The following is a 13636-nucleotide window of genomic DNA, read 5'->3' as shown; positions in this document are numbered from 1 at the left end:
CCATTCACAACACCATTCCCACTCAGAGAAGCAGGGGAGCCCAATGCCACACAGCTAGCAAGAGAACAAACAAGAGGCAAGCATAAATTCTGCTGGCTCTTCCACCTCCACCTTTCCTGAGACATAGGGAGGCATGGAGTGTCAGGGACAGGCTTCCTGTCCTGAGATGCTCGGACCTGTGGTTACCTCCAGTCCCTAACTAGTCACCTGTTACTCCTAGCAACTGCTGTGGCAGCCTAAGCAGATGTTGGCAAGTGTAGCTCTGTCACACCAGCCAGATACCAGCAATGGAGAGACAGACTGTGCAGTTCTCACACTGAGATAAATGCAAGTTGGCTCCAGTAGGCTGGTTGCTAGGTACCCTCACACTTGATCCCAATTCACAACAGCATTTTAGGCTATAGTAAGGTAAGATGTATGAATCTTAACATGATAAATGTCAAAACAAAATTCAACTAGCATTCTACAGAAACCTGTATGATCATTTCCATCGTAGACCGAGGAAAGTCAGACTCTCTCTAGGAATCTTTAAATTACTTTAAATTAGATTATATTAAAGGTATATTTGATATAAATATAGAATACAATAACTGTCCAGCCTCAAAATTAGAGTATTGTTATAATCCTTCAAGAAAGAAGGCTCAAGAATCACTGTTATTCTAATAAAAATATCCTGACGTAGCTTTCAAGTTCCTACTGAACTGTTAAGACGACTGATATCAACATTGCTCTTCTAGGACTCGTCACTACGTGAAAAGCACAAAAGTGGATATTTCAATAGTAAGAAACGCTTCAAGTTTTCTCATGAAAACTGTATAAAACCACAGAACTCAAAGGAATCTTAGAATGCATGTAGTCAAAACCCCTTATTTTAGAAATAAGTGAGGATCTAGGGCTCAGATAGGTTAAGTGATTTGCTTAAAGCTGTAAGAATGTCAATTCCAGACTCAAGGTCAAAGTCAGGCTTCCAGACTATTGCCCAGGCTCCATCTGTCCTTCTGCACACCAGAAAGAACCGTCTGCATAGACAGGATTCATCCCAAACATGATCCAAAGTGCATTAGGGAAGTGAGCTACTGGTGGTGATGGAATAGAGTGCTTCATACCAAGTAGAGACTGCCTGTGCCAGCACTGAGCTCTGAGTCCTTTTGAGCCCCTGGCTTCTCTGTAGAGCTGGACAGCACAGATTGGGATGGCCCATGGCTTTCTTCCTGCCCCTGGACCACATCTGGGACAGGAGACAAGTCTTGTTCCACCTTTATTGGAACCAGCAGATCTGGAACATTGCCAGTTTCTTGGGTGGTGTCTGAAGAGGTTGGTGTGGTACCAGGTACTGTCAAGTTATTGCTGGGGGTCAAAGCTGAAGAGTCTTGACTCAAGTTCCTCACAGGTAAAGCCACCAGGCAGCCTACTGCTCCTGTGCTCATGGCCTGTGAATCATCTGCACTGAAGCTGCCTGGTTGGAGAACTGTGGCTGATGTCCCAAGAACAAGAGGACTGTCCAAACTCGGAGGCATATCACTGTGGGCCACTAAAACGAGGGGATCCATTGGCCCTAAGGAATTATTATTAGTAGGGAGATTCCCTCCCAGAGAAGAGCTCACAGAAGTGACATCAATGGTGAGGATCCCAGAGTTCAGTGTTTCATCCGACCCAGCTGTTGAATTGCTGCTATTAGCAGGTGTGTCAGAGAAAAGTGCTGCTAAATCTATGTTGGTGAGCTCACTTTGGCCTGGGCTACTCAGTTCACTGCTGGGTGTGAGAGAACTTGGAGCTTCCAGCTGAGGTACAAGATCTGTAAAAGCAATGGATATTTCAGTTACTATGTTGCCAGACTAAAAAAATCTTATTTCTGCTTGAAATGCTAGCAGCTGCCCCTTGAAGCAACACTGACTATTCTTTCACTAGACCTTGTCATCAGGGTAAGAACTGAGACCTACTGCTGGCACACAGTGAACAGCAGACACCAAAGGAAGAGCTGACTCAACAACAGGGACATCAGCTAATATTTCATGTCCTCAGGCTGTCTTTGTACTCCAAAGCCTGCCCTTCCTCCTATGCTACAGTAGGTAACTGAGAAGGTTTTAACTCACCCATAGCATAAAGCCTCCATAAGTCATAACTCTGGCTCTGGGGTACTTTTACAATTATCATCAGTCATCTCAGGTCTTGTCAAACTGTGTGCCTAGCTCCACATCTACTGTCATCCTCAAACTGGATTAGTTTGAGTCAACTGTAATTAGTCAAGGAGTAAAATTGGCTGTGTGGACTGGATTGAAAGCTCCAGGTTTAAGCAGATGCATGAAGCTCAAACATCAGGTCCTCTTACATCCCTTACTGAAGCTTCTGAACTGCCCCAGTGCCTGAAGCTGAGGGAAGGGGCACTCAGTTCTGTTTCTCCCACACCAACTACATGCTAACCACAAATGCATACTTTATAAGCATGAAGGCCAGATCAGAGTGAATAAGGCTTTTTTGTTGTTTTATTTTTCTGAGACAGGGTTTCTCTGTGTAGCCCTGGCTGTCCTGGAACTCATTCTGTAGACTAGGTTGGCCTCAGAGATCTGCCTGTCTCTGCTTCCCAAGGGCTGGGATTAAAGGTATATGCAACCACCACTAGGCTACATACTGCATTTTCCCTCAAGCTTAGAAAGGACATCTAGTCTAGACATAAGAAAAAAAACCAAAGGCAGAATCTTTAGTTGTCACAATTACAAAGTGTCTTCATCAGTATCCCAGCACCAATACAACATTCTGAGGAGATGGGGGTGATTCTTTCTAGAATCCTGTTTCACAGGAAACCTGTTACTTTCTCAAAATTAAAACTAAGCAAACAAACATGCATCTTGATGATTCTGTTCTTTGTGAAGAGTCATTTTGGTGGAACAAAGCCATCGACTTACTCAAAAATCTTCTACCTAATATTTTATTAATTCCACAACTATCAACCAGAGAATTGGTATGAATGGATACACACGAGAAAATCACTGACTGAACATAAGCATGTAGTGTTAATGGTTAGGATTGTGGCTTTGGGAGGCAAACAGATCCCAATAAAGACCATGGCTTGAGTGCTTCCTTTTGGTCTCAACCTTGGCAAGTTTCCCTGCAGCATGGTGAGGTGAACTGAAACACAAGCTAGCAGTCATCAGGCAGCCCCGAATGCCTGGTCCTCTACCAGCCGTGATGGGCATGATGAATGATACATGAATCAGTAAATTATACTATAAACATAGCCTGCTAAAAGGGTCTCTCATCCATCCAGAGTTTAAGGCAAACTCCTGTGAAGTAACCTGAATTAGCCAGCTTCGGGAAAGAGAGATGCAGTTTGAGAGGGAATGTCAGCTCAGAGTTGGAGAGGGGGACAGTGGTTGAATGACATCCTCCGACACGAATCTTAGGAGACACACTCTGTTGACCTTAAGGAATCTACAGACTAGCAGGAGGGCAACTGCTGTGGCATGAGGTTACAGTGCCTGAGATCCAAAGGACAGATTAGCAACCACCTCTCCCAAGAGAAGAAACGAGATTAAGAACACAAACCTTCATCAGCTCCAGCTGCTCAGAGCCTTGCATCAGATACTTTAACCAAGGGTGACTCACAACATCATCACCTTCCTTATTTTCAAAGCTCAAGGAAACAGGACTTGACAGTCTGCCCCTGCTCAGGATCCCAATTGGGAAAAAGCTAAATGTGTCCCTGCTTCATAGGTCACAGTGAGGGGAACTGGTTAGAAACATACACAGCCATCACCAAGTTACCTTACCAGGAGTGGAAGTAACCATAGAGACAGACTCTGTGAATCTGCCTACTAGAGAGGCAGCCACTGCTGCCACTCCTATATTCTTGATGTCCTGCCCATATCTGTAGATAAGATGTAGAAGGGCAGGCTCCTAAGTGCTGTACCACAGATGCTGAAAGTCAGATCCTATATGCTCAGCATCCTCACCTCCACATGTCCTTGACCACTATCATGGTGCTTCTCTAATACCCTAGCCCATTCCTGAGACACAATTCCACCCTGAGCTTGGAGAGTTTCCTGCCCATCTGTAGAACACAGTCCTCTGTGTAGGATCCATTGTCTCCTAAGACCAGGAGGAAAAGACAAGCTTCAGTGCTCAGGAATGATGGACATAGTAAATGGAAAGACACGCTCAGAGGATGAGTATACAGGGCCAAGGACCCAGCTGCAGACAGACTTAGAGCACATGTGAAGGGGAGGTCTGCAACATGATTGTACATTTGAAGGGAAGAACTTCACAGGCAAGGGAAAAATAATTTCAAAGGGGCTGTGGTAAGATGAGAGCAGCAGGAGAGGAATGCACAAAGGTCTCACGGCTGCATGGAAACACAGGGATCCAACTTCATGGTTTGCACGTGCCTGAGAGGTGAGAGGGAGGGGAACAATCCTTCTCTCATGCTCAGGCATATATTTCTTTGCAACTCTCAGGGGTCACAATCACAGACCTTGGTGCCGACTGTGCTGCCGCACCATGTGTGCTTTCATGCTATGCTTGGAGGTGAAGAGTCGGTTGCAGCTGGACACTGGGCAGCGGCTTTTCGGAGTACCCACGTCCTGCAGATGTTTCTTAGAATGAATGTACAGACTGCTGCGAGCTGAGAACCTGGCACAGCATCCTGGAACACAGAGGGGATCCAGAGTTATACCTGAGGATGATCAAGGATACATCAGAAATGGCATTGGACTGGTAAGACAATTCAGAAGGAAGGTATTTGCCACCCAAGTCTGGTGACCTGAGTTTGATTTCTGAAACTCACATAATGGTGGAAAGAAGAAACCAGCTCCACAAAGTGGTCTGCTGACTTTTACATATGCACTGTGACCCACTGTTCCACATGCAACTCCCACCACAACAATAATTAAGAATCATGCACTGACTAGTTCTATGTCACTTTATACAAGCTAGAATAATCTGAGAGGGACAACCTCATGAGCAAATGCCTCCATAAGCTCAGGCAAGCCTGTGGTGCATTTTCTTAATTAGCGATTGATGCGGGAAGGCCCAGCCCTGGTGAGTGACGGGGCCAGGCCTTGAAGCAGATGGGTATTAGGGCACAGGGACTGCCCAGTGAAGGCTGTCTGCATTGTAACCCTTGTTTGTTCCATGACCACAGATAAACGTCTGACTCTGCAGAACAGCTTTTCCTTGTCTGTAAAATGAGATGCATGAAGGCAAGATAAGGAATAGCCTTAGAGTTTGTCTAGAAACACATTTTGAAGTTCCATGTGAAAATGAAATGAAGTCCCAAACTGCACAGAAACAGCAGGGGCCCTTCCTAAATAGCCCCACATTTCCTTAAATAGCCCACTTTCAGGTCCCGGCACTGGCATTACCTACCACACTGAGGATGTCCCTGATGCCTAGCTTCATTTAGTCCAGTATGCAGGAGTTCTGGAGTCTCTGCATCAGGCTCCACTGCATCATGCAGAGGTCTTGACCAAACCCTGTCACACACCTTTCTGCTGAGGCTCAAAGCTCCTTGAGAACTTCAATGCTCCATTGTTAACAGTGAATTGCCCTTTCTCCTTTTCCCAATTATCCCCAGAAAAACTGTCAAAATGAGCAGCACCTGCCTCCTGTTCACTAGCTCTGCCTGAGTTACCCTACCAAAACTTGCCCACCAACAGTAAATGATACTAGTGGTCCTTAGCATTCATAGTTGGCCCTCTGCAGACATCCTTCTGGCTCAGTATCCTGCCTTCAGCATTTCTACCAGGGCAGCCTTTCCACTGTTATACCACCATCCATGGCTCTCCATCATGGCTCACTAGGGCTTAAAAACAGAAAGCAAAACAAAACTCCACCTAACACTCCTACCCCTCCCTCATCCAGGCCCAAATCATTACAGCAAGCTTTGATTCTACTTTTGCTGTTGATGAAATTCGCTTCCTTTCTGCTGTCAACCCCTAGCCCAGGAGCAACTGTCTTACTAGAGTGATTGCAGTACCTCTCCAAAGACCAGACTGGGCCTTGGCTCCAACATGAGCTACTAGTGCCCTGTGGGTTTTCCTTCTGGTCTTTCTGCTTCCAACAGCCATCCTTTAATGTCTGGCTAGCTTTTCCTCCTTAAACTGATCAGGACATTCACACTCTGCCCCCCAAGAGCAGTATGGATGAACCCCCAACACCCTGAGCAGCTGGAATGTTCTTGTTTACCTGTCATACTCACTCACAACTGTCATGTTGATAGGAAGGAAAGCTTGATCACACCATCTGCACTATGTTCAGTCTGTTATAAAAACTGGTGTTGGTCTTTATTATCCTTCTTCAGCTAAGGTAACTAAAGTCTACAAATTCAGCTGAGGCCCTAAATTTAGGGTTCAACAGACTCATGCTGGACTGCTCCTTCCTTACTGGACCTTCAGCTAGAGCAGGGTTGGTATAAATGGGCCATACAAATTACACTTTAAACATTTCAAAGAAAAAAAGCCTTTGCTGGCTAGTTTTATGTCAACTTGACACAAGTCAGTTTTTTTTTTTTTTTTTGAAAGAGAGAATTTCAATTGAGAAAAATGTCCCTACACATTGGTCTGTGGGAATGTGTATAAGGCATTTTCTTGATTGATGATTGATGTGGCAGGGTCAAATTCACTGTGGGTAGTACCACACGAGGGCCTGTGGTCTTGGGTGCTCTAAGAAAGCAGGCTGAGTAAGCCATGGAAAGAAGCCAGTAAGCATAACTCACCTATGGCCTCTGCATGAGCTCCTGCCTCTAGGTCCCTTTCTTGAGTTCCTACCCTGACTTTCTTTGATGATGGTCTGTAACACACAAGTGTAAGCTGAGATGCTAAGTTGCTTTTGGTCAAGGTGTTTTATCACAGCAATAGAAATCCTAATTAAGACAAAGCCTCATGTATACCCTTATTAAAAAAATCAGACAGGCTTTATTTCTATACAGGTGCAACAAGACTAGCTATTTGTCATTTAGTGAGGCCTAGCTACATGCCAGACCACACATGACAGTGCACTCTTCTCCTCACTTCACCTGCACCTCAGAATCACTGAGTTAAACAGGTAGTGGGACTACAGCCTAAGACTTAGTACTTCTTTCAGTACACTCCCCTAAGACAGCATGTACCTACTCTCAACCAACCAAATAAATACAGTGCTGCGACTGGCAATTGCCTCAGTGTTTCTGCAACTCAAACTTACAGCTTAACAGGAGTGGCACTTTGTCTACAACTAAAGCAACGTTTTAAATGCTACCTTCCACAGGACACTCAAATGGCTTTGTTCCCAGGTGGGTGATACTGTGGCCCTTCAGATGCTCTGCTCTAGTGAATGACTTGCCACAGCCTTCAACAGGGCAAGTGAACCTCCGGTCATCATCATGTTTCCTGAAACAACAACAACAACAACAACAAAAGGAGTAATCATTACTCACAGACTCATGTGCATGAGAATTTAGACCTGAAACAGTATGCTCCCTCCATTCAGAATGATCAATATATTTCAGAATGTTCACACAGGGTTTGTTTAGCTTCCCCATCATCAGAAATTCTACTTTGATAGGCAGGTAGCCCCAGAGCCAGAAATGGAATAATTAATGCTACAACAATCTAGGAAGAGCTGAACCCCAAAGGAGAGAATGAAGCAATGTGAACTATTTAGAAGTCTCTATGGTCAATGTTCTTTCCAAGCCACAGATGACCAGAAGACACACACACACACAGCTTGGCAGCAGTGGGAAAGCCTCTTAAGCAAACTTGCAAACACTGTCTTTTTCTAAGTAGTGCTTTTGTTTTCAGCACCCCAAACACCAGTCACAAAAACATACACAGGCCACCCACCCTCCCTGAATCTGTGTAATAGCAGCGTCATAGCTGTGACCAAGATGGAATGAGACAACATATTGAACATCACGTGTACACAGATCCCTAGTTGTCAGTATCAGTGCTGAAAGTTTGCAAGATCATGAAGAAAAGTATTTCTACAACATTTAAGAGGAAAAAAATATAATTGTATTGACAGGATGTTAAGTAAACCAAATCAAACTTACACAGGAAACAACTGTTGTCAAGTAAAGAGACTCTTAGTGTTTTTCTTACAGTTCTCTGATTTTCTAAAACATTGACACTGAGCTCCATTTTAAACTGCCTGAAATCTGTAAGTAATTCACTAAAAGTGGTCTGAGACACATAGTTCATGTGCTTTCAGAACCTAAATGCCAAAATGTATGGTTGGTTTACCTTTTGTGTCTTAGAAGTTTGGACATACTGGTGAAGGTCCAGCCACAACTGTCTGAGTCGCAAATAAATGGTCTTTCACCTTGTAAAAGAAAAACATGACACAGAATAGCCATGAGCACAACAGCCACCACAAAGCATGTGCCTACACTGAGGTGCACACTGCAGCTCATACCTGTATGACTTCGCAGGTGAATTTTCAGTCGGCAGGCTTTGTCATATTGTTTATTGCACCCAGGAAAGGAGCAGGAAAAGAGCTCTTGTTCCCTGAAGTGGGCTCGATTATGGGAAAACAGGGCACTCACTGTGATGAACGTTTTTTCACAGCCTGAATGAAGAAAGCACAAGTTCAGCTCTCAGGACAAAAATCACACAGTGTAGCTCATGCTATTGATGTCCTGTGGCAGTTCACAATGAACAGCCATGGAAAGGCATGACTCAGAAATCATGTCTGCAAAGCTCTGTCCATCAATGCTTGGCTTTCTAGAAGACACAGACAGTCCTGTTGCACATGTGATGTAGAGATGCAACACACTGGCCACCTGTTGCAGTGTGATGTAGAGATTAAGAGGTTGTCTTCCAAACATAGCATTTGCTGGCCAGTTCTGCAGACAGCTCTGCAAAACTAGGTTTGTTTTTTACAAACTCAGTTGGCAAGACTGTCTGAAACCCAAGAAATGAGCAGGGCAAACTAAACACTAACCATCAAGAGTCAGTCAGGCATAGCTTTGCAGGGCTGCAACTCTCCTACTAGCTCAGATTTTCTGTCCCACTAGAGTGATACTGTATCCTCCACACTTTTCAATTCCCTCCAGCTTCTGCAGCTGACACCCCACATCTTACCATCTGGTTTCTCTTTCTCTTTTACCCATCTATTTTTGTTGCCAGCTTCATCTCTGTTCTCATCTACCCCACCCTTCAGCCCAAGCAACCTACACCTCAGCAATTCCTACATCAACACTTCTTTGACAATATGTTTGGTGCTCAAACAGGGTGGAAAGTAAAAAGCTGAAAGATGTTTAGGAGCTATCTTTGTTGCAGCTCTTTCTCAGACTCTCTAAAATGCAATCACTATGACTGTGAAGCACTATACAGCCCTGCATAAAAGTAACAGCCCAGGGAGTCTTTGCCCCATCCAAAAGTCCACTTCCCTGGCCTCAAGCTGTCTGCTTTGCTACTTAGGGTATATGTGATTAAGAACATTAGCCTTCTCTGCCTTAGCAACAGTCCTTACCACTCCCTATCATAGGCAAGCTCTTTCACTCTGACTCTGGGACCTATTCCTGAAGCCCTACACCATTCCCACTGTCACTTCCTAGCTCATGTTGTCAAAAGAACCTCTCCTTGACTGGACACTAAACGGTGTTCCTCTGCCCCCTCTCCCCGCTTCTACGGAAGCCCAAGGGATCTGCCAGCACAAGACCCTCAGGGCACCTCAAGCTTTAAAGTGAGGGATTCCTGTCCTTCCTAGTATGACAAAGAATGGTACTACCTTTACCGGGGTGAGACCAGCAATCACCATTCTCATATTAGGAAATGACTGCATGTTTTCAATCAGCAGCCTGATGATTTCTACATAAGACTCTATCAGATATTCTGTGTCCATGTTAGAATACAATACTAGAATCTGTTGCTTGTTTAAGTTAAACCTGGTTTTTCCTACTAGCCCCATACAACACACAAGATATTTCTACAGTTGCTAAGCTCTACATATAATAATAATCTTCATATGAGAATCATCTACAATGCACATTACTAGAGCAGAGTGTATATACAAGTTAATGTGAAAGCTAGGTGCTGGCTAACAGTAAAAAGAACAGACATGATTCCAGAAACTGAGAAGTCTGTCAAACATAAGTATAAAAGACACAAAAAACAGCTGTGCCACACACCTCAGTGAAGGAGCATCACTCTATTCATAATATTGGGAAGGACAGGGGTCTGATTCAATGTGTGAGATGTCCTTGGGAGCTCTGTGTCCGCTAATCAATGGGGCTTCCAGAGAGGCTGGAGAGGGACCAGAGAAGCACCAATGTGTGATCATTCCCTCAGTATTTTAAGGTGGCATATTTCGATTTATGTGTCGTGAATCTCTGACTCCTCTGGTATTGTTGAAAGAGTAGATTGAGAAAAATAAAGTCCTGACTCAACTCTGAGAAGCGGCCACTTTCTACGGAAGCAGCTTAACAAAGGTTTGTAGCCTCCCCACGGATAGCAGCTGTGACTATGCATGCCATTTTGCTGTAGGAACCCAGAGCTTCAATATCTAACTACCTGAAAGGAACCTCAACACAAACACGAGAGTGGTCTTTTTTTGTTTGTTTGTTTTTTTGTTTTTGTTTTTTGTCTGATTCTCATTTAGATCACGGCGTACCGGCCCCGCTTCGCCCCGCCCCCTGCAAACCCTGCCCAAACACCGACACCGAGCTAGGTCCTTGGGTCCAGACACTGCCGGGTCCCGCCCGCCCCCGCAGGTCCGCGGCTCCAGCTTACCGGGGAAATCACACTTGTAGGGCCGCTCGGGCTCGAAGTGGCTGCGCTGGTGGGAGTTGAGCTTGGCGTGTGTGGGGAAGCGCTCGGCGCACACCTCGCACTTGAACAAGCTTTCCTGCTCGTGGCCCTTCATGTGTGCCTTGAGGTTGTAGACTGTGGTGAACTTCTTGCCACAGCCGCCCACCGGGCAGCTAAAGGGGCGCAGCTTGTCATGCGACTGCAGGTGCCGTTTGAGCTTGTAGGAGGTGGTGAAGGCCCAGCCGCAGCCTTCCAGCGGGCACTTGAAGGGCCGCCGGCCCTGGAGGCTGCCGTGCGTCAGCAGGTGCACCTTCAACTGGTGCTTCTTGGCGAAGCTCAGCGCGCACTGCGGCTCCGGACAGCGGTAGGCCGGAGAGGCAGCGCTGGCGGCCACCGGCCCGCGGCGGGACGCAGCAGCGCTCGAGGGCTCCAGGCCCGGGGTGGTCGCGGGATGCAGGCCCGGGGCGGCAGGCGCGGGCGCGGTGGCCAGCGTGAAGACGCCGCGGTCGAAGCGCACCAGGAGGTCCTGGTTGTGGATGGTGACGGTGCCTGCCAGAGCGGCGCCGGGGGCGGCGGCCGGGACCTGTTCCGTGGGGCTCGCGCCGGAGTCGGGCTCGGCCACCTCCTGCCCGGGGGTGTCGGCTGCGCGCGGCACTTCCAGCAGTACCACGAAGGAGTCGCCGCCGTCCTCCGGGGGCGGCGGGCTGGGCCCCGGGGCCTCCTCTTGACGCGGCCCGGGCCCGCCATCTTCCGGGCCCCTCAGCAGCAGGAGGCGGCGGCGCCCCGGACCAGCACCGAGGGACTGCCCCGAGCCGCGGCGAAGTCGGCTTGGGCCACCGCCATGTTGGTCTCCGCGCGCGGCCGGGGCGGCGAGCACCGCCGGGAGGTCCATCTTAGGCCCAGCTGAGGCGTCCGAACCGCAGCCACCGGAGAAGAGCGGCCCAGCCCTGCCAGGCATGCGCGCGACACCTAGGGTCCGCCCCCCGGGAGTCTCTGTCAAAGCTAAGTGTAGAGTACAGCCCAGAGTCGCATCCCGAGCTGCGCGTGCGCAGGAGCCGTGGGCGTGGCGCGCGAGGGCTGCCGGGACTGTAGTCACGAGGGAGCCGGAGGGTGGGGCAGGGGCGGAGCTTCCAACTTGTCTGTGCTTTTGGTGTAAGTCCCAACTTAGAAAAAGAGGGTCCTTAGGTTTTGGCTCCTACTTTTGCATCTGGGTAGCGCAAAGGAATGAAAGCTGATGGCATTTCCTAAGAGTTCCTGTACCTTCTGTGCTTTGAAAATACGAGCTAATTCAATCTGCGATTGCCAGGAGTAAGGAAACTAGTTAAGTTTACCTGTGGACACTTGATCCAGAACTGGCGCTCAGGCTTTGAACCTCTCCACTTTGCTTGTCAGCTTCTCTATGACCTCGCCGATGAGCGCGTCTATTTTCTGCTACTGGGCCACAGACCTGATTTGCTCTGTAGCAGGTCCTGATGGGATCCCTACCTAAACCACTAAAGGCATTCCGCGTTTCCTTGATACACGTTAGCCTTCTAAGTTACTAGATGTTCCCTGAACTCCACAACTCGACTTATCTCATACGGATTTATCTAGAATTGCACCACTCCTGTCATCACCACTCAAATTCAAACTTATTTCACTCCTAGGTTCTCAAATAACCAAGGGACCTGTCTTCAGTTCCCCCCTTTACCCAACTGTCTTTCTGTCCCTCCTCCCCTCAGCCTGTTTTCTGTAGGGCAGGCTTTAGTCTTCTGAAAGTGCAAACACTATTAAAACCTTGCCAACCTGCTGTTTGCACTTACACTGTTTTACCGCCATTTCCTACCAACCTGTCCCTTAAAATGCAACGGTATCTCCCTTGCCCTGCATCTACTATAACAGGGATGGAAATATGTCTACATAAAAACTACATGCATACTTATAGTAATCTTTGTTACAACTCCTCAGAGGAAACAATACAAGTGTTCATCATCAGATGAATATATGCTCATACAGTGGAATATTTTTGAGCCATAACAGAGTTTTGCAAGTTATGTCATGACCATTCCTATGAAAAATATTTCAGCCACAAAAGAGAATGTTTTATAATGCCATGTATATGAAATGTCCAGAAGAGCTAAGTTATACAGACAATAGATTACTGGGAGATGGGGAATTAGGGCTAGCCTCTAATAGGGGTGGGTTCTCCGAGGAGCAGAAATTTTTGGCATTAAAAGAGTTGATTGAACGGCACATCTGATATACAAAAGCTACTGATAACAAATGACAGCAATGACTCTTCTGTATGCTTCTATTTGAAATACATTTAAAAATCAACACAGAAATAGGAAGAGCATATTTGTTTGTGAAAGAACCTTACCTGTCTGTGTGTGTGCTTCAGAACTCTGTGATGGTTTGGATATGGTCGGCCTAGGGAGTGGCACTATTAGAAGGTGTGGACCCATTGTAGTAGGTGTGTCACTGTGGGTGTGGGCTATAAGACCCTCACCATAGCTGCCTGGAAGTTGGTCTTCCACTATCAGCCTTCAAATGAAGATGTTGAACTCTCAGCTCCTCTTGCACCATGGCTGCCTGCATGCCACCACGTTTCTGCCTTGATGATAATGGACTGAACCTCTGAACTTGTAAGTTAGCCCGAATCAAATGTTGTCCTTGTAAGAGTTGCCTTGGTCATGGTGTCTGTTTACAGCAATAAAACCCTAACTAAGAAAGAAGTTGGTACCAGGGACTAGGGTACTACTGCGATAGGCCTAACTGTGCTTTTGTTTGGAAGAATGTGGATTTTGGGACTTTGGATTTGGAAAGCCATAGAATGTTTTAAATGGGGCTTAATAAGCTATCTTAGTAGGAATATGGAAGACTTAGTTGCTGTGAGTGATTTCTACTGTGCAGACCTGGCCCAAGAGGGTTCAGGG

At 46.7% G+C, this 13636-nt stretch overlaps 1 protein-coding gene across 2 annotated transcripts in view; it reads right to left on the bottom strand.

The window, feature by feature from the left end:
* The window catches only part of Zxdc (ZXD family zinc finger C), a 31660-nt gene extending 19888 nt beyond the window's left edge, over window positions 1–11772 (bottom strand). The window contains exons 1-6 of one of the 2 annotated variants that reach the window (XM_031382538.1): window positions 10704–11772; window positions 8386–8538; window positions 8214–8292; window positions 7231–7361; window positions 4469–4639; window positions 1107–1795 (exon numbers count right to left, since the gene is read on the bottom strand). In XM_031382538.1, coding sequence (XP_031238398.1) covers window positions 1107–1795; window positions 4469–4639; window positions 7231–7361; window positions 8214–8292; window positions 8386–8538; window positions 10704–11679 — 2199 coding nt within the window. In that variant the 5' untranslated portion in view covers window positions 11680–11772. The remainder of the gene's footprint in view (window positions 1–1106; window positions 1796–4468; window positions 4640–7230; window positions 7362–8213; window positions 8293–8385; window positions 8539–10703) is intronic. The other variant, XM_031382539.1, reaches the window with a different exon arrangement.
* Between the last annotated feature and the right edge of the window lie 1864 nt (window positions 11773–13636).

The sequence above is a fragment of the Mastomys coucha genome, unplaced genomic scaffold (genome assembly GCF_008632895.1).
Source record: "Mastomys coucha isolate ucsf_1 unplaced genomic scaffold, UCSF_Mcou_1 pScaffold20, whole genome shotgun sequence".
Taxonomy (NCBI): Eukaryota; Metazoa; Chordata; class Mammalia; order Rodentia; family Muridae; genus Mastomys; species Mastomys coucha.
The sequence above is the reverse complement of the archived record's forward strand: the minus strand, read 5'-3'. Positions and strand labels throughout refer to the sequence as shown.